This window comes from Melanerpes formicivorus, unplaced genomic scaffold, assembly GCF_026170545.1.
Source record: "Melanerpes formicivorus ecotype bairdi unplaced genomic scaffold, bMelFor1.0.p_v2 SCAF_58, whole genome shotgun sequence".
Classification (NCBI taxonomy): Eukaryota; Metazoa; Chordata; class Aves; order Piciformes; family Picidae; genus Melanerpes; species Melanerpes formicivorus.
Genome location: NW_027142410.1, coordinates 2,517,611 through 2,538,311, shown reverse-complemented (window position 1 = coordinate 2,538,311; position 20,701 = coordinate 2,517,611). Strand labels below are relative to the sequence as shown.

The 20,701-nt window shown below is 50.1% G+C and overlaps 2 protein-coding genes across 4 annotated transcripts in view; both read right to left on the bottom strand.

The window, feature by feature from the left end:
- The window catches only part of CRY2 (cryptochrome circadian regulator 2), a 34,132-nt gene extending 19,145 nt beyond the window's left edge, over nucleotides 1-14,987 (bottom strand). Inside the window, exons 1-3 of one of the 2 annotated variants that reach the window (XM_068161463.1) lie at nucleotides 14,753-14,987; nucleotides 11,448-11,556; nucleotides 7,325-7,467 (exon numbers count right to left, since the gene is read on the bottom strand). In XM_068161463.1, the coding sequence (XP_068017564.1) occupies nucleotides 7,325-7,467; nucleotides 11,448-11,556; nucleotides 14,753-14,949 (449 nt within the window). In that variant the 5' untranslated portion in view covers nucleotides 14,950-14,987. The other variant, XM_068161464.1, reaches the window with a different exon arrangement.
- A 203-nt stretch (nucleotides 14,988-15,190) lies between these two features.
- On the bottom strand, nucleotides 15,191-20,486 carry SLC35C1 (solute carrier family 35 member C1). 2 transcript variants are annotated; one of them, XM_068161466.1, is made up of 3 exons: nucleotides 20,393-20,486; nucleotides 19,762-20,297; nucleotides 15,191-18,100 (listed from the first exon to the last, which is right to left on the bottom strand). In XM_068161466.1, the coding sequence occupies exons 2-3, from the start codon at nucleotides 20,264-20,266 to the stop codon at nucleotides 17,541-17,543; spliced, it is 1,065 nt and encodes a 354-aa protein (XP_068017567.1). In that variant the 5' UTR covers nucleotides 20,267-20,297; nucleotides 20,393-20,486; the 3' UTR covers nucleotides 15,191-17,540. The 2 variants fall into 2 exon arrangements, with proteins under 2 accessions (XP_068017567.1, XP_068017566.1); XM_068161465.1 differs by having other exon boundaries at nucleotides 19,762-20,450.
- Between the last annotated feature and the right edge of the window lie 215 nt (nucleotides 20,487-20,701).

The window sequence follows — 20,701 nt, the reverse complement described above, 5'->3', positions numbered from 1 at the left end:
CCTGGCACCACAGACCTCATGACTAGACCATGGCACCAAGTGCCACATCCAATCCCCTCTTGAACACCTCCAGGGATGGGGACTCCACCACCTCCCTGGGCAGCACATTCCAATGATGAATGACTCGCACGGTGAAGAACTTTCTCCTCACCTCCAGCCTAAACTTCCCCTGGCGCAGCTTGAGACTGTGTCCTCTTGTTCTGGTGCTGGTTGCTAGAGAGAAGAGACCAACCCCTTCCTAGCTACAAACACTTTTCAGGTAGCTGTAGAGGGCAATGAGGTCACCTCTGAGCCTCCTCTTCTCCAGGCTAAACAATCCCAGCTCCCTCAGCCTCTCCTCACAGGGCTGTGCTCAAGGCCTCTCCCCAGCCTTGTTGCCCTTCTCTGGACACGTTCAAGTGTTTCGATGTCCTTCTTAAACTGAGGGGCCCAGAACTGGACACAGGACTCAACGTGTGTCCAAACCCATGCAGGGTACAGGGGCACAATGACTTCCCTGCTCCTGCTGGCCACACTATTCCTAATGCAGGCCAGGATGCCATTGGCCTTCTTGGCCACGTGGGCACACTGCTGGCTCATGTTTAGGCAGCTGTCAATCAGCACCCCCACGTCCCTCTCTCTTTGGCAGCTCTCCAGCCACTCTGACCCCAGCCTGTAGCTCTGCATGGGGTTGTTGTGGCCAAAGTGCAGCACTCGGCACTTGGACTTGTTAAATGCCATCCCATTGGACTCTGCCCATCTGTCCAGTCGGTCGAGGTCCCTCTGCAGAGCCCTTCTGCCCTCTAACTGACTAACATCTGCTCCTAACTTGGTGTCATCTGCAAATTTGCTGATGACTGACTCAATCCCCTCATCCAGATCACCAATAAAGATGTTAAAGAGCACAGGGCCCAGCACTGATCCCTGGGGCACACCACTGGTGCCTGGCTGCCAGCTGGATGTGGCACCATTCACCACCACTCTCTGGGCTCGGCCATCCAGCCAGTTGCTAACTCAGCACAGAGTGTTGCGGTCCAAGCCACGAGCTGACAGCTTAGCCAGCAGTTTGCTGTGGGGGACGGTGCCAAAGGCCTTGCTGAAGTCCAGGTAGACCACATCCACAGGCCTCCCCACATCCACCAGACGGATCACCTGATCATAGAAGGCAATCAAGTTGGTCAGGCAGGACCTGCCCCTCCTAAATCCATGCTGGCTGGACCTGAGCCCTTGGCCATCCTTCAGGTGTGCAGTTATTGCCGCCAGGATAATCTGCTCCATCATTTTCCCTGGCACTGAGGTCAGGCTGACTGGCCTGGAGTTTCCAGGTTCCTCCATCAGACCCTTCTTGTGGATGGGGCCACAATGGCCAGTTTCCAGTCACCTGGGACCTCACCTGTGAGCCAGGACTGGAGGAAAATGATGGAGAGCGGCTTGGCCACTCATCTGCCAGCTCTCTCAGCACACGAGGATGGATCCCATCCGGTCCCATGGACTTGTGAGTGTCCAAGTGGCTCAGCAGGTCCCCAACTAATTCCTCATGGATTTCTGGGGCACTACACTGCTCCCTGACCCCGTCACCCAGCTCAGGAGGCCACTTGTCCTGAACTCCTCCTGTCTTGCTGTTAAAAATTGAGGCAAAGAAGGTGTTCAGGACCTCAGCCTTTTCCTCATCTTCAGTCACAGTGTTCCCCTCCAGGTCCAATAAGGAGTGCAGGTTCAGCCTTCTGTACAAAGATGTGTATAGAATGCCCCTCAAGCAGAAGTCCCTTCCTTCCTCCTAATGTCCTTCCAACCCAGGCAGTAGAGTCTCACAGCACTTTCCCCAGAAGGTCCTTCCCCAGGATTGAACACTCCCATTTCATCCCCCCTCCCTCAGCACAACCCAAGACTCTCCTAATTTTCCTGAAGCAGAACAGAGAGAAGTAGAATCCCTGTCATACAACATCCAACCTTTTACTGGTGCTGGTGAGCACACAGGAAAATGGCAGTGCTGCCAGACCAGCAATATACTGCCCAGCACCAGCTGACAGAAGTACATTGATGGCAGAAGCTCTGAGGGTCTTTTGTTAGTCAGTACAGTCAGTCACACTTTACCTCAAGAAAGCAGGCAAGCAAAACGTGAAGGCACTTCTGGAGCTGCTAAGATTCTCAGGTATCCTACAGTCAGAGTGCCTGCAGGCTTCAGATGCACACCCTTACAGGTGTCAGCTTCTGACTCACATCTCCACAGCAGTGCCCCAGCGGGATGGCTACCGGGCCGGGGAAAGCTGCTTGCCTCACAAACCTGACATCTCAGCTTGCTTGCAAATGGTGGCCTGGTTCTGGCAAGGGACTGAATGTGCTCCCCCCTGCTTCCTTGTGTGAGGAAGAGCTGGCTGCCAGCACTCTGCAAGCAGGCTGCTCAGCAACGCACCCCACCACCAATTCACACAGACCAGTGAGTTACTTGCCAGCTTATGCAATTGCTCTGAGCTGAATCCTCCCTTGAGAGAACTCGTGTTGGGCTACGTGTATGTAAGACAAGGCACACTTCTACAGATTCAAAGAGGAGGGGGAGAGACAGCTAAAAGATGTTCCACACAACAGACTCAGGACAAGCAATTTGACTTCTGCAGAATGGCACACATGAGCAGATGATAGATAAAGTGACTTGATGGCAGATGAAAGGTGAAGAAGTGACTTGATGACAGGCTAAGTATCAGCACAGGGAAAACCAACCAAACACTTGATACCAGAGAACCATGCAAATCAGATAAGGCTAATAAGATCTGGCAGGCAGAAGTTTGACTTAACCTTCTTAGATGGAAATAAACCACTTCTCTGGCATAGTGTAATGGTGAAGTGCAGAACCACCAAGGTATGGCATGCTTCCCCAGTGCTTGGTTCCTTTAAGTTACTGTGTGCGCCTACTGAAACACATTTCATTATCATTTCAGCCTTAGGCTAGAATATTTGAGGTAAAGCTGCTCCTGATGCATGCTCCAAACATACAAGCTCACCATGTTCTTTCCTCCTGCATAATGCAGACCTGCCTTTGATTATGGAAACCACAATGCTGACCATCAGCAAACAGACTACAGAGGATTTAGATCCTAAGGAGGAGAAAACAGGCAGATCCAGAGAAGGGACAAAACAACTTGTCAGCTGGAAGTTGTCAGACAGCATAATTGTCAAGTAAAGGCTTTGAGCAGGCTAAGCTGATACCCAAGAGATTACCTTTCCTACAATCTGAACATTGCTAATCTTAACTGGGAGCTCCTCGACTTTCCCAGGAGCTTTTCAGCACAGAGGTTGATTTTCTAAAGCCCTCTCCTTGTTTTGGGAGAAGGGAAGCAAAAGATGCTCTGATAATCACAGGGCTATGCTGGCAGCGCCAACAAGGAGCATACTGTAATCTTCCTTCTGGGTGAAACTGGTCACATTCACAAGTTAACCGAACAGGCTCTTTGCAAATGCTTAAAGGGAGTTGGTGGAGGTGGTTACCAGGAACACACTGAAGGGGACAAGAGAAGGACTGCTGGAATAATTTATGTGAAAGTACAAGATCAGTCTGAATTGTTTGAAACCAAGCCTGACAATCTTGCCAGAAACTTGATTAAAGAAAGATGAGAAGTAGGATGCTACCACCAGGTTACTAATTATGTAGGGAAAAAAAAAACCCCACAGAGTGAGCAGAGGGACAACACATACCATGAGTTAAAAGGCTGGCTAACAGGACTGGAGGGAAATACACTGAGAGAGGCTTCCAGGAGAAAACACAGTATTAGAACTGTATTACCACCTGCTGAGAAATCTCAGAGATGCCAAGAACCAGGAAATGTCAGAGTAACTGGAGCCTTCAGCTGCCTCCACACAGACTGGGTAGCTGTCACACCCTGCTGCTTGCCAAAACCCAATTTTCTAGCTGCCATAAATGACTGCTCCACGGAATAATTAATCAAGAGCCCACAGAGGAAAAGCAACTCAGGATTTGGTCTTAGGCAGTGCTGAGTTACAGCTGAAAGTGCTAGTTATTACTTGCCTGCCCTGTGACTTCAGCACATGTCAGTTTAACATCCTTCCAGGACCAGAAATGCTTTACAGTATCATAGTATCACCAAGGTTGGAAGAGACCTCAAAGATCATCAAGTCCAACCTGTCACCACAGACCTCATGACTAGACCATGGCACCAAGTGCCACGTCCAATTCCCTCTTGAACACCTCCAGGGATGGTGACTCCACCACCTCCCTGGGCAGCACATCCCAATGGCGAACGACTCTCAATGAAGAACTTTCTCCTCACCTCCAGCCTAAACTTCCCCTGGCGCAGCTTGAGACTGTGTCCTCTTGTTCTGGTGCTGGTTGCCTGGGAGAAGAGACCAACCCCTTCCTGGCTACAACCACCCTTCAGGTAGTTGTAGACAGCAATGTGGTCTCCCTCGAGCCTCCTCTTCTCCAGGCTAAACAATCCCAGCTCCCTCAGCCTCTCCTCACAGGGCTGTGCTCAAGGCCTCTCCCGTTCATTGAGACACGTTCAAGTGTCTCAATGTCCTTCCTAAACTGAGTGGCCCAGAACTGGACACAGGACTCAAGGTGTGGCCTAATCAATGCAGAGTACAGGGCACAATGACTTCCCTGCTCCTGCTGGCCACACTGTTCCTGATGCAGGCCAGGATGCCCTTGGCCTTCTTGGCCACCTGGGTACACTGCTGGCTCATGAGTAAAAGTAAGGCATACAAATAAGGAAGCATGCTAGGCAAAAAGAACAATCTGAGACACAAGACCCCGACAGGCAACTCAGAAATGATGTGAAGATTAGATTGGGGAGAAAAAAGTAATTCAACCATTGCACATAAACCATCAACAAAATATTTCAGGAGGATCAGAAGAGTCACAGCAATTAAGGAGGAGTAAAGATAACAGAAGGCAAAATCCTTCAGAAAAATGGAGGCCAAATGAAGATACAATCCCCCCAAACTTTGGCAGGTTAAACTGCAAGCCACAAAAGCAGCCTCCTTGCACCTCCCAACCCAAATCAAACATTGAGAAATCTTAAATTAAGAAAAAACAACAACAAAAAACATTAAAAAAGTGTTGGGTAGTATAAAAGGATAAAAATAAATCTCCTCACAGGCATTCCAGGATATTTATAAGGCCAAGAGGTGATCAAGTCACTAAAAAAAACCCAACCAACCAGACTGTAACAGCACAGCAACCCCCCCCCCCTCCCCTGCATTTATCTTTATACAAATGCATTCACTGTGGAGGTATCTGGACAGGGCACAGCTCTTAATCTTTGTAAAGAAATCTATCCTTGGATGTCACAGACTGGAAGGTCAGGAAGAAATGCCATAGAACAAAGCTATGCTTGAACAGCGACAGCTTGACAGGACCAGCAAGCATTCATTCTGAAGGACATCAAGGAATACCCAAACTAACAGCTGCTGCACGTAATGCTTGCCTTAAAGCCATCTGCATACCATTGAGGGGGAAAAGGCAAATAGTACTCCAGATGTAAAAAGCCTTTCAAGAGCATGAGAGGGATGACAGAATAGAGTCTGATGTGTGCATTACGCAGACAGACAGAAAACAGGAAGGGAATCAGTGCATGCCGGAGTATATGCAACATGCTGCAGGGTTAATTTGGCCTTGCTAAAGAGAAGTTGAGCCTCAAAATCTATTAGTGACATTTGAGCCTGGGGCAGGGGAGATTCATTTGATATACTCTACCTGGATTTCAGAATCCATCTGACCAGACCCCTCACTGGAAATTTTCAAAGAGACCATGACAAACCGGGATAAAGGAAAAGGACCCTGCAGACAGAAAGATCTGTAGAGATACAGGACTGAGCAGGAATCCTTTTTTCCTGAGGTAGGAGAGAGCCTACACAGAGCTGAGCTAGGGCTTATGCTGCTAAAAATTATTCATAAAATATCTGAGAAAGGGGGGGGGGGGGGTGGAAAGAACATGATGATTAAGTTCACTGACGCAATAAGCTATCTTGGATCACTAAAGATGAAAGGCAACTTTACAATTTCCCTACACACCACAAGGCCAGCTGACAAAAATATCAAATGAAATGCAGTGTTGGTCATGTTGTTTCTCTGTATGCATGGCTATGCAGTCTTCTACTTATATAGTAGCAGCCTCATGAATAGCTATGACCATTCTGGAAGGAAGCCCTGAGACACCGGTTGAGCGTTCAGCAGTGCTGAGAAAAAGCAAAAAGAATGCCAGTGACTGTTAGGAGGAGACAGGAAACAGCACAGCACTACAAATATCCACCTTGCTCCTACATTTTGAACACTAGCTACAGTCTTCACCACTGCTCTCTATCTCCAGAAATACCCAGAAGCATAAAGGAGGATGACAAAACTTACAAAGAGATAGGGAACAGAGTCCACCTGAAAACTGATATAAAGTAGGATTCTTCACCTTGGAGGAGACAAAGATGACACAAGGGAAGAAGTGAGGGGCACCAACAGTGAAGGGGTGAGGATGTAAGAAGCATTCACAGTCTCTTCTAATGTAGAAATCAGAAAGCAGTATCTGCTCACCAGACAAAGTTCAGGAAGAATCCCCTTCACTCCAGAAACAAACACTTCCACGCAGCATGTGCTAACTGCACAGCTCCCTCTCACAGGAAATTATGGATGCCAAAGATTTATAGGAGGAAATCTACATTCAGCATTACTGGCACAAGTCAACCAAACTAAAAAGGCAGCAAGCAACTTTTAAGAATAGCACTGAAACATGGGTGAAAGTCAAGCAAGCACACCTTAAAGAGTCTTAGCTGAAAGACTGTCTCCACTGTTTAAGGAGATCATGTATGTATTTGGAGATTATACATAAATGAACTCAACATAAAAGCAAGGCTCCCCCATAGCAAACACACAACAAAGACAAAGCATTAAGTTAGCCCCAGTCTACCTGTTCTACTTCTTCCAGCTGTCCTGGCACATCCATCAATTAAAAGCCCTGCCTTCATAACCTGTTTGAGATAACAGCTCAACCACCTTTATTACAACGAGGCAAAGAAAGCAGTCCAGGCAGTGAGGACATGCTCAAGGAGAGCAATCAATAGGACACAGCTGAGTAACTCAGATGACTGTCAAGTAGAGGGTTTAATAAGCTTGAGGCAGCCCCTTTCTTTCTGTACATCCACGTCACTGTTGGCACTTTGACGCTCCCTGATCAAAAATGTGACCACGCAGAGTAATCCTCTTGACACCTTCCAGGCTCAGATGGGATCACAGCAATCAACATGCAGTGAACAGCGTCACAGGCCAGACTGAAGTCCTCCCAGACATGACAATAATCCCAGCCTAGCCCAGGCAGCACCTCTGCCCTTGCTCTCCCCATACCTGTCCAGGTCATAGAGGGTGTGGGAGTTCTCTATCACCACCTCCACACCAGCCTCCTTGGCCAGTTTGACGATAGCTGCATCTCTCTCCTTACCGAAGGGCTCCGAGTCGTATTCGAAGGTGAGACGAGTGACTCCCCATTCCTGCAAGAAACACAACACACACAGCTGTCAAACAGAAGGCTTTCTAACCAGCACCATCATGAACCCAGGTTTCTGAATTCCTGGCAGTGCTAAGCCCTGGAAGCTAAGAGAGGGTTCCTGTGAGGAACCCAACAATCACCCATGCTATCAGCTCTAGCAAACACCACATCTTGATGCAGATACCACATGTCAGGTTTCAAATACAGGAGAGGAGATTTGAGTTCTTCTCTATTAATGTCCTTAGGTTACAGCTCAGTCCCCAAGGCTAACCTTACCTTGTTTTGTTGCACATGCTGGCCAAATATAACCCTGCCATCCCGTGCCAGCTTTTCAGAGAACTCCTTCAATACAAGTTCTGCTCAAAACCCTGTATTTTTGCACCAAGACTATCATGAAGCAAAACTAACACACTCTCCACTTTCCCCAATGTCTCTTTAAAGCCATCCCATAACAGAGAACCTATGTCCAACCCAAGCAGGAAGAAAATGCAGCACAAAGGATGGCAACAGAGTGAACCCTTCTGGTCAGCACAGCAGAGTGTGATACTGCAACACAGATTTGAATTAAAGGCCCTGTTTATGAGGAGTTATTTTACCCTACTACAGCCATGCACCTATTCTGTATCTTCACACCTTTAAGAGACCCTTCACAGCTTACATGGAATAGGCCTTATAAAATAGCATTCAGCCTCTTCCAGGCTTTTCCTGAGCACAGTTTGCTCTCAGACTATGGCCTAGTTTTTCTCAGGAAACGAATCTTATGAGAAGAGGTTTAATGGTTTCCACAGCGACCCTCCTGAGACATCCATCAAGCAGAGCAGCAGCCCACAGATTTGTTTAGCAAATACTTCAGTCCAACACTGCCAGAAACCTACGAAGACACTTAAAAACTCCCTCACACAACCAAGATATGAGCCACATTCTCCAAGTAAGAGAGCCTGAGTCACCTCTACGTACACAGGACTGTCTTTCACCTCAGCAACAGTAATGAAGGTCAAAGACCTGATGCAATTAGTTTGCTAAAGGCCATTGAAACATAGTGGGGGAAGGGAATTTCATAGTTTCATAGTTTCATTCAGGGTTGGAAGGGGCCACAAGGATCATCTAGTTCCAACCCCCCTGCCATGGGCAGGGACACCCCACACTACATCAGGCTGGCCAGAGCCTCATCCAGCCTGCTCTTAAACACCCCCAGGGACGGGGCCTCGACCACCTCCCTGGACAACCCATTCCAGGGTCTCACCACTCTCATGGTGAAGAACCTCCTCCTCACATCTAGCCTGAATCTCCCCACCTCCAGCTTCATTCCATTCCCCCTAGTCCTATCACTCCCTGATATCCTGAGAAGTCCTTCCCCAGCCTTCCTGTAGGCCCCCTTCAGATACTGGGAGGCCACAATTAGGTCACCTCGGATTTAGAAGCAGAAAACTCCTGTACAAGTCCCTTTCTTTTCTAAGCTTTCAGATTTGACACTAAAATTAATATTGGAAAGGAGAGAGAATTGAAGCAGTTATGTACCACTGAATGTGCATCTCTGAGTGGTCCTCCACTCCTTTTTCAAACTAAGAACATGACAGCATCCACAACTCAGGGCAGGGGTCAGACAGACATGTTCCAGTCCTGCTCCCATGTGATTTAAGATGAGGCTCTGGCCAGCCTGATCTAGTGTGGGGTGTCCCTGCCCATGGCAGGGGGGTTGGAACTAGATGATCCTCATGGTCCCTTCCAACCCTGACTGATACTATGATACTAAACTTTTATTTCTTTTATAAGGCAGCTATCAGCTGGAAGCTTTGGAGAAGGTGGCTTTGGTCCTGAAGAAACATGTCTTGAAATGAAGGAATGGAATAAAACCCTCAGAGATTTTAGTAAGAGTATTAAACTTCTAAATCAGGCATTCCCTAAAGTTTTAAGAAGCCAAACACTCCATGTGCTACAGCAGCACAGGGGAAGCAGAGTACAACCAACCACAAAACAGATGACTAACTTGTCTCTTAGCATCTAACCTACAGCAAAGAAAAACCTTAGGGGAAAAAAACCCACCCCAAAGGGATTGTGAACAAATGACACACTTTTCTCTGAAGGAAGAGGTACAATTACAGATGTTTGTCCAGAGTAAGGGGGACAAAAACCTCGGCTAAAGGTTCACACAGAGCTAACAAGCACACGTCTTCTCAGGGTGCTCATGCATTAATAGTGTCTTTGCTCAGCTACTGGAAGCAAGAATAGAAATTCTATTAGGTCTGAGCATGGCATTACCACATATAACTCTGCTCTCCACAACAGCTGAGAGCAAGGCATGTGCTGCTGCTAATGCACTGCTCAGTGCAGCAGCTCCAGAGAAACCTGAGTTCCCATGAAAGCCATACATTTACCACGTGACAGCATAAATCCCCATAGATATTCTTCTCAGCTCTGCTACAGCACATCTAAGATATTCATCAACTCACCTGGCCAGGCTAAAAACAGGTCTGGCTGATTCCAGAACCAGCTCTTCAAACCTCAGACTCTGCCAGCTACTTCTTGTTCTTTGACCAAAGTGAGCGTTTTTCTCCTACAAAGTTTTAATTAGCCTGTGAACACCTTGAACTAAGATAAGGAGGGCATGAACGAGCCACAACTTATTTGCAGATCAAAAGATAACAACAACCCAGACTCTGAAAAGGCTAAAAGCAGCACATAGTTTGTGTCACGTGTTAAGGTAACAGAAGCCAAAATAACCATCGGTGTTCTGTCTGACCTGCACAGTTCAATTCCCCTCCCCACTGCTCCTTCAGAAAACACACATCAGAACCATTTAGAGCAGGAGGGTACAGAATCAAGTTTACCTCTCCTTCTCAGCAGCTCTGGGGACACTAGTTCTGCTGACCATATGTAAGGTACCATCCACCTGACAAAACTTCTTCACCATGAGAGTGGTGAAGCCCTGGAATGGGTTGTCCAGGGAGGTGGTTGAGGCCCTGTCCCTGGAGGTGTTTAAGAGCAGGCTGGATGAGGCTCTGGGCAGCCTGATCTAGTGTGGGGTGTCCCTGCCCATGGCAGGGGGGTTGGAACTAGCTGATCCTTGTGGTCCCTTCCAACCCTGACTGATACTATGATAATATGAAACCAACTTGTAAGGCTAGTGTGACCTGTGTTTTCTTTCCTTTAGCTTTGTCACTCCAGCAAGCACACTACTAAAAAGCTTCAAAGACAACAGGAAATGCAATCTTGGAGCAGGACAGAGAAGAATGATACTGCTTGAGGAACCCTGATTTTCAAGGAGATGCTCTTGCCAACTCTGTCTCTCTCACAGTCTGCAGCACTGGCATATCAGTGTGGAAATATATCCCACTAATCCATCATCGACCACTGAGGTCACTGCCTGTTCCACCATCCTAAATAGTACATCAGCAGGAAGCTTGGGCCCAAGCTGTATTCTGCTGCTGGGCTAGCTGAACTGCAGCCTTCAGCAGCAGAAGAAAAGGAAGGTCAGCTAACATAAAAGCTTCTGAATTTTGAGATTTTAACACAAAGCCCTGTTTGCCATGCAGACAGAGATTAATATGCTTTTTCAGAGGACTGTAAAGGTGCACAGACATAGCAGCCTTTACTTTCCAAGTAAAAGCTGCAGGAAGAAAATGCCCAGTAGGGAAGAAGCTCTCAAACACAGAGGAGTCAGTGTATGCCAGTGCAGCCCTGTGGGATGTGACTCAAGAGAAACAAAGGCAAAGACCACCATCCAACAAGAGAAGCTCAATCACCTTGGTACTAGGTTACACCCTACTACTGAATTTCTTTCCAAGTTTGAGTTCTGGCTCCCAAACTGTCCCTTAGAGGTAGCAGGTTGCTAGCTGTAATTAAAGAGAAGAGTTTGTTATTGTGAAGAATTAAAGAGAAGTCGAGGAGACCTCTGCCTAGCAAACCAGTAGGGAGGGAGAACAAGGAGAGCAGCAGGGAATCAGTTTTTCTACACTAGGCTCCAGAGGATCATTCTCTTACTTTAAAGAGTCTTGGGAAGACATCTGTTGGCTGCCCTCGCACGACAAACAAGCGAGAGTTGAGTTTCCTTAGACTGTTGTCCAGGTCTTCCAGAGACTGGAGCAGGAATCTGCGGAGAAGAAACAGCAGCAGTTAGTGTCAGTCAGTCCAGCTGCAGCTAAAAGACAAACAGGGAGAATTTACATGGAACTCCAGCAAGCCTGCATCACCAAATCAAACTGAAAGGCAGGACAAGAAGCAGAAAACAAGAGTTCATAGTCATGCCTGATCGGTCTACCAACTGCTGAGACTGCAACACCAGGCAGCTTCCAGCTATTCATGTGCATGTCTGCCTTGTCCACATCCAAGGTTTCCAGGATTTTCTTCTTCCTGCAACCTCCTTCCCATGCTCTCTCTCAGATCTGGTAGGATTTCCCTGCCAGCTGTTCTCTCCAGATTACTACTTGGAGAAAAGCATAAACCTTCTAATTCCCTACAGTATATTCTTGCATGGGTTCTGAGGCAGGAAGGATTTAGCATGTGAAGTAGAAAGATGCTACTCCAAGGAAAGTAATGAATTACTACAAGAACCATGCAAGTTTTACAGTTCTGGCTACACACAGGCAATGTGACAGCAAAGGATTGTACACTCCCAGCTCATCAGCAGCACAAGACTGAGCACCCAGTTCTCCCAAGGCAAGAATTATCTGTACTTAGGAGAGCTGCAAACAGAACTGCAATTTATCTTCCACCATGAAGACACAAAGATGAGAGCATGCCAGGACATTTGCTTATTCTCTCTCACCCCAGAGCTGTAAAAAAAGCATTTAGAATAGAATAAACCAGGTTGGAAGAGACCTTCAAGATCATCACGTCCAACCTATCACCCAACACCACCTAATCAACTAACCCATGTAACCAAGCACCCTGTCAAGTCTCCTCCTGAACACCTCCAGTGATGGTGACTCCACCACCTCCCCAGGCAGCCCATTCCAATGGGCAATCACTCTCTCTGTGTAAAACTTCCTCCTGACCTCCAGCCTGAACTTCCCCTGGCGCAGCCTGAGACTGTGTCCTCTTGTTCTGGTGCTGGCTGCCTGGGAGAAGAGACCAACCTCTGCCTGTTTACAACCCCCCTTCAGGTAGTTGTAGAGAGCCTTCAGGTAGTTGTAGAGAGAAGTGCTTTTTGTGTTTAATGGAGTGTCTTACTAATTACCCACTACGCTATAAAACATATCATCCTTGCTTTCCACACATGCATGTCACCCTATCCACACTGTAACCCCACCTCCTCCTGTCTAGCTTTGCAGAAGGCACCAGCCTTAAAGCTTTAATCTCTGTGGCAGCACATGGCACTGCCAGCAACCTTACAACCCTTTGTGAGTGAACTTGCCAGGCTTTGCCTCGCCCTCCCTCCTGTGCGCCCACAGCAGCGTGACCTGCGAGACATGAGTATCTGCATCAGTTCCCTTAAGGCCACACACAGACCGTGACAGCTGAGCTGCCAGTGCCCTGCAAAGTGGTGGCAACTCCTCTCTCCCCAGCTGCACTGCTCACAAGCTCTGATAAAGCTCACTCTGTGCTTCCTGAAGGAGAAAGGGACTCCAGGTTTGTGGAAGGAAAGGCCCAACGTTACAGTACAGAAGACCCAGAACCAGATCTGGGCAATCTAAGCAGACCACTCCCCTGCCCCCAGCCCGCTCTTCATCCATGAAACAAGAATATCAGCTTTGCAAAGAGTGACAAAAAATAAACAAAGGTTAGTCCTATGTGGCTCACATATGCTGTGCAGTTAACTGACAATGGGATTTTCAGCATGATACATTCCTGAGAGCCAGGGAAAACACAAACTTTTGCTTTTGGAGCACAGAACTCTGAATAAAAGTAATTCCATGGCGGGGGGAATACTAGCAAAACAAAGCCAAGATTCCTCATGGGAACTAAGGGAACTCTGGTAAATAGAAGCAACTTGCTAATACATTTTTGCCTACCAGCCAGCAGAGCTAATCTCTGACATCTGCAGCAGGCACACACCTCCAGGAAAATACTGGTTTTTCAAATTTCACTTGCTCATATATTCCATGACTACAACGTAAATAAAACCACTACCTACTTCCCTCCCTCCACAATGTTGGTGGAAACAAACCAAGGATTAAATGGATCAGGAATTAATCTTTTGGGGGCACTGCTTTGGTTCTTCCAAATGAGGGCAGTTAGCAACAGCAGCTGCACGTGAAAGGCATGTCAGTCTGCTGCTGCTGCCTGTAGTAAGACTGGTCTATGGAAGGATCACTTCAGGCTAGGAAGATATTGAGCTGTAGCAGAATCCCCACACGTTTCTGCAATTTGAACAGCATGGTCATTTCCTCACATTCACAATTTTGAAGCCATCCCCTGATGGAGGTTCTAGAAATGCTTAGGAATCACCCACGCTATCCCGGAGATGAAGCTGAGGCACGCAGCTGAGGCAATCCTTTACAACTACAGGTCCTTACCACGGAGCCACGTGACATGTCCAAGAGCACTTAAAGGATTTTTAGCGAGTGGCTGTCCTGTGCACTCCCCGTGATGGGGTGGTGCGAGGGCAGAGGAAGAGCCGTTCCGCAGGGGAGCCTCACAGAAGGGAATCCCTACCTGGATTGGGTTTCCAAACGTTGAGGCAGCTGAGACGTGACACAATAAGGTTATGTAATGTTAGTAGCTACTGGTACATAAGGTCTCGCTCTCTGTACAGACATGACTCATGTCATATATTTTTCCCTTTGCAGACAGTGGAAAAAGCCCAAACAGCTTCATCTCCACCTTCCTAGCAGCAGCCAAGGCGTACCCCTATGGCAATTTGAGGGATGGGAGGAAGGCAGGCTGTGCACATGCCCAGGCGCACTCCGCAGCCAAAGGGCAGCGGGAAGGCGTGGTGCAGTCCTGCGGGTCCGAGCATTCTTGGCGCTCGTCTGTAAGTGCCGGGGGAAGCTAAACGTCCAGCGGCTGCTGCCCTCGCACGTCCGCCCTGCTTACGAGGAGACAGCCTAATGACATTACATAAAGTTGAAGACACCCTCCCACACGGTCGGGCAGCACCGCTGTGAAAACCGTGGCGAGGCCAAGCGCGAGGAGCGGACCGGCGCAGCGAGACGTGGACCGGGCCGGACGCGGAGCGCCTGCCGCTCCCGCCGCCGCCGCGGCCTGCCCGCGCCGAAGGGCGCTCCGGTTGCTGCGGGAGCCCTCCCCGCTGCCGGGCCCGCCGGCCCTACCCACATCCGGCACCTCCCGACCCCCGAAGACCCACCGGCGGCCTGAGGGCCCGGCGCCTCCTCAGCCCAACTCACCGCCAGCGGTTGATGCCCACGGCGGAGGAAGCGGCGAACCAGGGATCCAGGATGTAGATGCAACGGAGGGACGCAGCGTCCCGCAGCGCTTCCTGCAGCGCCGGGTTGTCGTGGAGGCGCAGGCCGCGGCGGAACCAATGCACCGAGCGGCAGAGTGCCGGGCCTGGAGCCCCGGGGCCCGCGGCGGCCGCCGCCATCGCCGCCGCCAACTGCAGCCGCGGCCCCCGCGCCCGCCCCACCCCGCCGCGGTGACTGGCGGACGCCACTGCTGCCAATCATCGCGAGTGGGCGACGGTGGGGCGGAGCTCATGGGGCCCTCTGCCACCCCCTAGCGGCCGCACCCAGAGCTGGCCGCAGAGGGGCATGCTCGAGGTCGTGTTCCTGCCGCCCCGCCGTGGCGAGAACACGCTGCTACCGTTGCTTCCACCCCTCACTGGATCCAGACAGCAACCCCGACTTTATTCAGCAGGTTACAAGTCAGTATACGCAACCGTAAAAACCCTCTATTCCCATCAGAATAAAACCCCAAACAATTCAAAGGATCCCAAACGGCAGCCTGCACCCAGAGTTACAGAATGAGCTGGGTTGGAAGGGACCGTTAAAGCTCATCTAAAGCAGTGAGCAAGGATGACTTCAGCTACATGAGATTGCTCAGAGTCCAGTCCAACCTGACCTGGACTGGTTTCAGTGATGGGGCTTCTACCACCTCTCCAGACAGCCTTGGTCTGTGTTTCACCACCCTCAGCATAAAAAATTGTTTTCTTCCATCTAGCCTAAATCTCCCCTTTTAAACCATCACTCCTTGTCCTGTCTACTCCTGTCACAACAGGCCCTGATAAAAAAAAAATCTCTGAATCTCTCCCCATCTTTCTTAAAGGCCCACTTTCAGTACTGAAAGGTCATGTCTCACTGGAGCCTACTCCAGGTTGAACAACCCCAACCCTCTCACCTCTTCTCATAAGCAGAAGTGTTCCAGCCCTCTGATCATCCTTGCGGCTTTCCCCTGGCCTGCTCCAACAGGTCCATGTCTTCCCAGTGCTGAGGACTCCAGAGCTGCACACACTCTAGGTGGGGTTTACCAGAGTGAATGGAAGCAGAGCAGCAGAACCACCTCCCTTGACCTGCTGGCTGTGCTGCTTTTGGTACGGCCCAGGATACAACTGGCCTTCTGGGCTGTGACCACACATTGCCAGCTCATGTCCAGCTTTTCATCCACCAGTACCACCAAATCCTTCTCCAAAGGGCTACTCCAAACAACTTCATCCTCCAGCCTTTATTCATACCAGGGACTGCCCCAACCCAAAAGCAGGATCTTGCATTTGGCCTTGTTGAACCTCATGAGATTCATGACAAGGTAACTGCAGTCATGAAACCTGAGGCAAGAGCACCCCTCACATTAGACAGGAACACATTCTGAACAGAAGTGGAGTGTCCTTCTGTAGGACTGACCAAAAAAATCACACACCAGGCATGGTACAACATGTTGGATCCACAGGGCAGTCACATCAGCTGCCCAGAACTCCTCTACAAATAACCCTATAAATACAAAGGGCAACATCACAGCTAACTATAGGATGTTGCTGCTGAACCTTGGGATCACAAGCTGCAGCAGAGTAACCTCAGGTGGCACTTGCATGTGATCAGAGTTTGGGGGGGAAGGAAAGGGCAGAAGATTCTGCAGAGCTAATTGTTCAGCTGCAAGTTTCAAACAAAGGGATTGATGCAGCTGACCAAAACTAAGATTTTTTGGGGGGTGGGGGGTGTTAAGGATTCACTGAGCTGGCCATGGGTGTGTGTTTGTAAGGAACAAGCCAGAAGGAAAACTGCAAACACCAAAGCAGATAGAACGTAGGTATGGGGAAAAGGGCCCCAAAATGAGGCTAATTAGTGACAGAACCATTTTTAAACACAAAACTACCCCCTACAGAGGGTAAAGAGAACAAGTGTTGCAAACCTTATGAACTGGGATTTCCACCCTTCAGAAAGAAGTGCTTCAGAGTAACTTTTCCCCTCCCACCTGTCACTGACAGAGGCAGTGTCAAAGCTCACTCCCCCTCAATAAAGGTCCTTTGAGAGCAAACTCTCTTTCATGGCACACAGTGCAGAGGGAATGAGATGTTTCACCTTTGATTCTTAGGATGATTTCCTGAACTAAGAAATCAGGTGGAGAAAAATACAGGAGAAACCTCAGCAGGATCAATCTGACTCACTGGAAAGAAGATTTGGAGGCACTGCTGCTGCTTAGACTTGTACAGAACCTGAAGGGAAGGACTTGCCCTTTCTTTGCCCCCCAACAGGGTAGCAGGAAGAACAGCTGTTGCCAGCCCTTTTACAGCAGAGCAGTTTCCTGGAGCCTATCCTTGACAGCCTGGCTACCTGCCACTTCCCTAGGTGGGGAGGGTTCAGCATTTTGCAACTTCAGACCACATTCATTCAGTTAACCCTAGATCCCTAACTACACAAACCTCCCCTCCCAGCCTTTGTTCCCTGCGAGCACACACCCTCAGAGATGCACACTGCCCAGATTAAGTCAACAGTGACATCCATTTAAAAAATGTTCACAAAACCCCCAAATGCCCTCTACAGCACACACGCTCCCCAGCTCCAAAACAGCGCGGGATCCCACGGGTGAAACATGACCCAGCCAGGGCTCTGGCTCTGGTTCCTGACACAGTTCCCCATACACTTTGCAGGTGAATCATTTTCCTGCTCCTTGCTCTTCTCACCAGGAGGAAAGGACCACCAAAGGTTAACCCCCTGGGCACAGAAACAGAGGCGCAGGAGCCGCCTACACACCAGTCTCATTTCTTTCGCCGCTTTTGATGTTAGGATCCTCTTGCACCTTTCTCATCTCCAGCCCTTTCACCCACGTGTAGGCAAAGGAGCCTCCCAGAACCATCAAGTTACTCGTCCACCACAAGAAGCTCTTTGCCTCCTCAAAGTAGATAACAGCCAGCACTGTTTGGGCACAGGCCTTGGCTGTCCCAGACACGTTGTGAGTGAGCGGGCTGGTGAACTTTATCTGAAGTCCAGTCACGTACCCAATGGCAAAGCCAAACACTCCCCCTAAGGTCATCATACCCCAAAACCCGAGGTTGCCCAGCTTGTCAAAGTGGTAGAGGGTGTGGAACTCGCCCAGCAGCAGCATCAGTGGAAAGAACAGGACACAAGCGTTGACATTGTTGTAGAAAGTGAGGCGCCAGATGCTACCATCCACCACGGGCAGCACCTTCTTGGTGTAGATGGCATTGAGCGAGACACACAGGCTCGCCAAGATCCCGAAGAATATACCTGTCCATGACAGAGTGCCCTCTGCTCCTTCCTGGTCAACACCCAGCCAGAAGCCACCTGCAACCAAAGAAATCAGGCATCACATGAACAACTGCTGAAGGACTCAAAACCTAACAGTCAGCAATTCATCATCTGCCTTAAAATGAGCAACCACAACCACAAGCAGAGACAGGCTTAAGGGCTTCCCCTTCCGATTAAGTGAACCCCCAGAGCGGCATGACTAGTGTCCTGGGAAGATTTATTTTGGGAGGGCAGGTAATTGACTGTGCTATCTTTCAATCTCAGACTATTCCCACACTGAGCAGGCAGCACGAGTTTAGAAACTGTTATTCCACGGGGCCATGAACTGAAGTTCAGGCTGCTCTGGGCATGCATCATTTTCAGGAGATCAGATGATTTCTAATTTCTTTTTCCTTTAATTGAAAAGGCAGCAGACTGACACACAGGTAGCCAGAAATATTCCTCAAGGTTAAAAGAAACAAAAAAAAGCCTCCAAAGTTTTGCTGCACTGTTAACAGGAAGAGAAAGACAGGTCAGAGAAGAAGATGGAAAGATGGTAAAGATATTGATGCAATACTGAGATGCTTGATCAGAACAAAAAACACACCAAAAGATCCCAAGACAGAAACTGAGTGGAGTATCTTCAATATGTTAAACTCTTTAACCACCTCCAAAACAGGAGCTACAGGATTTTTGTCTCCAGGGCAGAAAGAGAGACCTCTCCCCATCCAACTCATAAGCAAAACAAAAGGGGAAATGAGATGAGCTTTTGAAAGAGTACTACCTGCCTCTTCATTAGCTGCTTCATGTCGGAGGTTGTCTGGGAAGTTGCCTGCAAAAGCAGCTGAAGTGCTTTAAGCTCAAGGAGATCAAGCCAAGTGGGCAATCTTAAGAGGAACACTGCAAGGCTGTCAGATACCATAGTCCTGGGCAACACCAGAACACAAGACTAGGTGAAGGCAATTGCTTGCATCACTTGGGTGCCATGATTTCCATGAAGAGAAGATTCCCTTGTCTCATTTTAACCTAAGGGAACACATGTCCACCCGGAACCGCAGTGAAGCCAGCACCTCACCATTCTAAATGGCCCTCCAGTGGAAGGCAGCATTAACGATGCCTTTGGAAGGAAAGGCCTGTAAGCAATTCCTGTCAAGCCACTCAATGCCCTGCCCTACATCCTAACCACACAACCAGATCTTCCGGTGGTGTTTTACTCTTGGCTTGATCGGCTAAACCTTCATCACACGAATTCAGCCTGTCTGAATTGGGTGGCTCCACTGTAAGGCCCCAACGGTGCTGACAAATACCTTTATTGTTAACAAAGATAATGATCAGCAAACAAACGAGAACAAGAAGGAAGACACCTGCTGGTTTATGACCTTTTTTTTTGGGGGGGGGCGAACAACACAAAGAAAAAAAAAAAAAGGTAAGTTCAGTCAAACTTCTTTAAAGAGTAGGGTTTCGTGCTCAAAGGGAAGAGGGAGCCATGGCCAGGTAAGAGGAACTTCCCTTCTTAACGACTTACCTACGTGCTCCAGCCATGTGAAGCTGGTTGCAAGAGGCAGAGCAAGGCATGAACCCTGAGCGACCCCACCTCACCAGGAAGCTGCCAGGCAAGGGAGAATGGCTTCCCAAGGGGATGCCAGCCCAGCTCCCTCTCTCTTGAGCTTGTTTGCCTGGCCGTGGGGTGGGTGCAGTCCCCTCCCGCTCCCCCTCACCTATGATGACTCCACAGGCCAGGAGGGCATAGAGGGAGGTGGTCTGCTTGAGGAGTACGTAGGAGAGCAGCACGTTGAAGACGGTGGTGAGGGAGCGCCCCACATTGTAGAAGGCCACGCCAACGTGCTTGAGGCAGAGGTTGTTGGAGGTGACCATCCCGATGAAGACAACGGAGAGGGGCAGGACGCTGCGGGACACCTTGAGGTCGAGGCGCAGGGCGGGCAGGCTGGGACAGGGGGACCCGCAGGCCGCCCCCAGGCTGAGGCCCAGGCAGAGGACGGCTGTCAGGGCACACTGGAAGAAGGTGACAAAAAGAGGGGCATCGAGGCGCAACGAAGGGCTGTCCAGGAGGTACTTGTTGAGGAAAACCATGGCGATGGAGATGAACCAGTAGAGACAGACCACCAGGGCGATGCGCAGGGCCCGCAGCAGGAAGGGCGCCTGCTGGTCCCCGCCGCCCTCCGCCGGCAGCAGCGGGTCGCCGGATCCGCCGCCCAGCGCCATCCGCAGGATCCCCGTCCGCGTCAGCTGCGCCCTGGTCATGGCAGGCGGCGGGGCCGTCAGCTGACGGCCATCGGCCCCCGTTCGGCCCGCTCCGGCCTCCCTCCTCCCGCCGCCAGCCCCGCTCACCAGCCGCCGGCCCCGCTCGCTCGCTCGTTCGCTCACCCGCCGCCTCCGGCCCCGCGCTTCCCGGAGCGTCGCGGCCCCGCCCGCCGCCCTTTATTCACGCCCCGCGGGCGCCGCTCGGCGCCTCCCTGGCCGCTCGGCCGCGCCGCCATGTCGGGGGAGGGCCGGGCTCGGCCCCACCGCCCCGCCCCGGGCAGGGGGAGCGGCGGGCAGCGCGGCCGGCTGGCGAGTGGGGCGCGTTGGGATGGACAGAGCCGGCGAAGGGCGTGCGGGGGCGCCGCTGTGCTGCGGCGCGGCGAGCAGTGCGTGGTG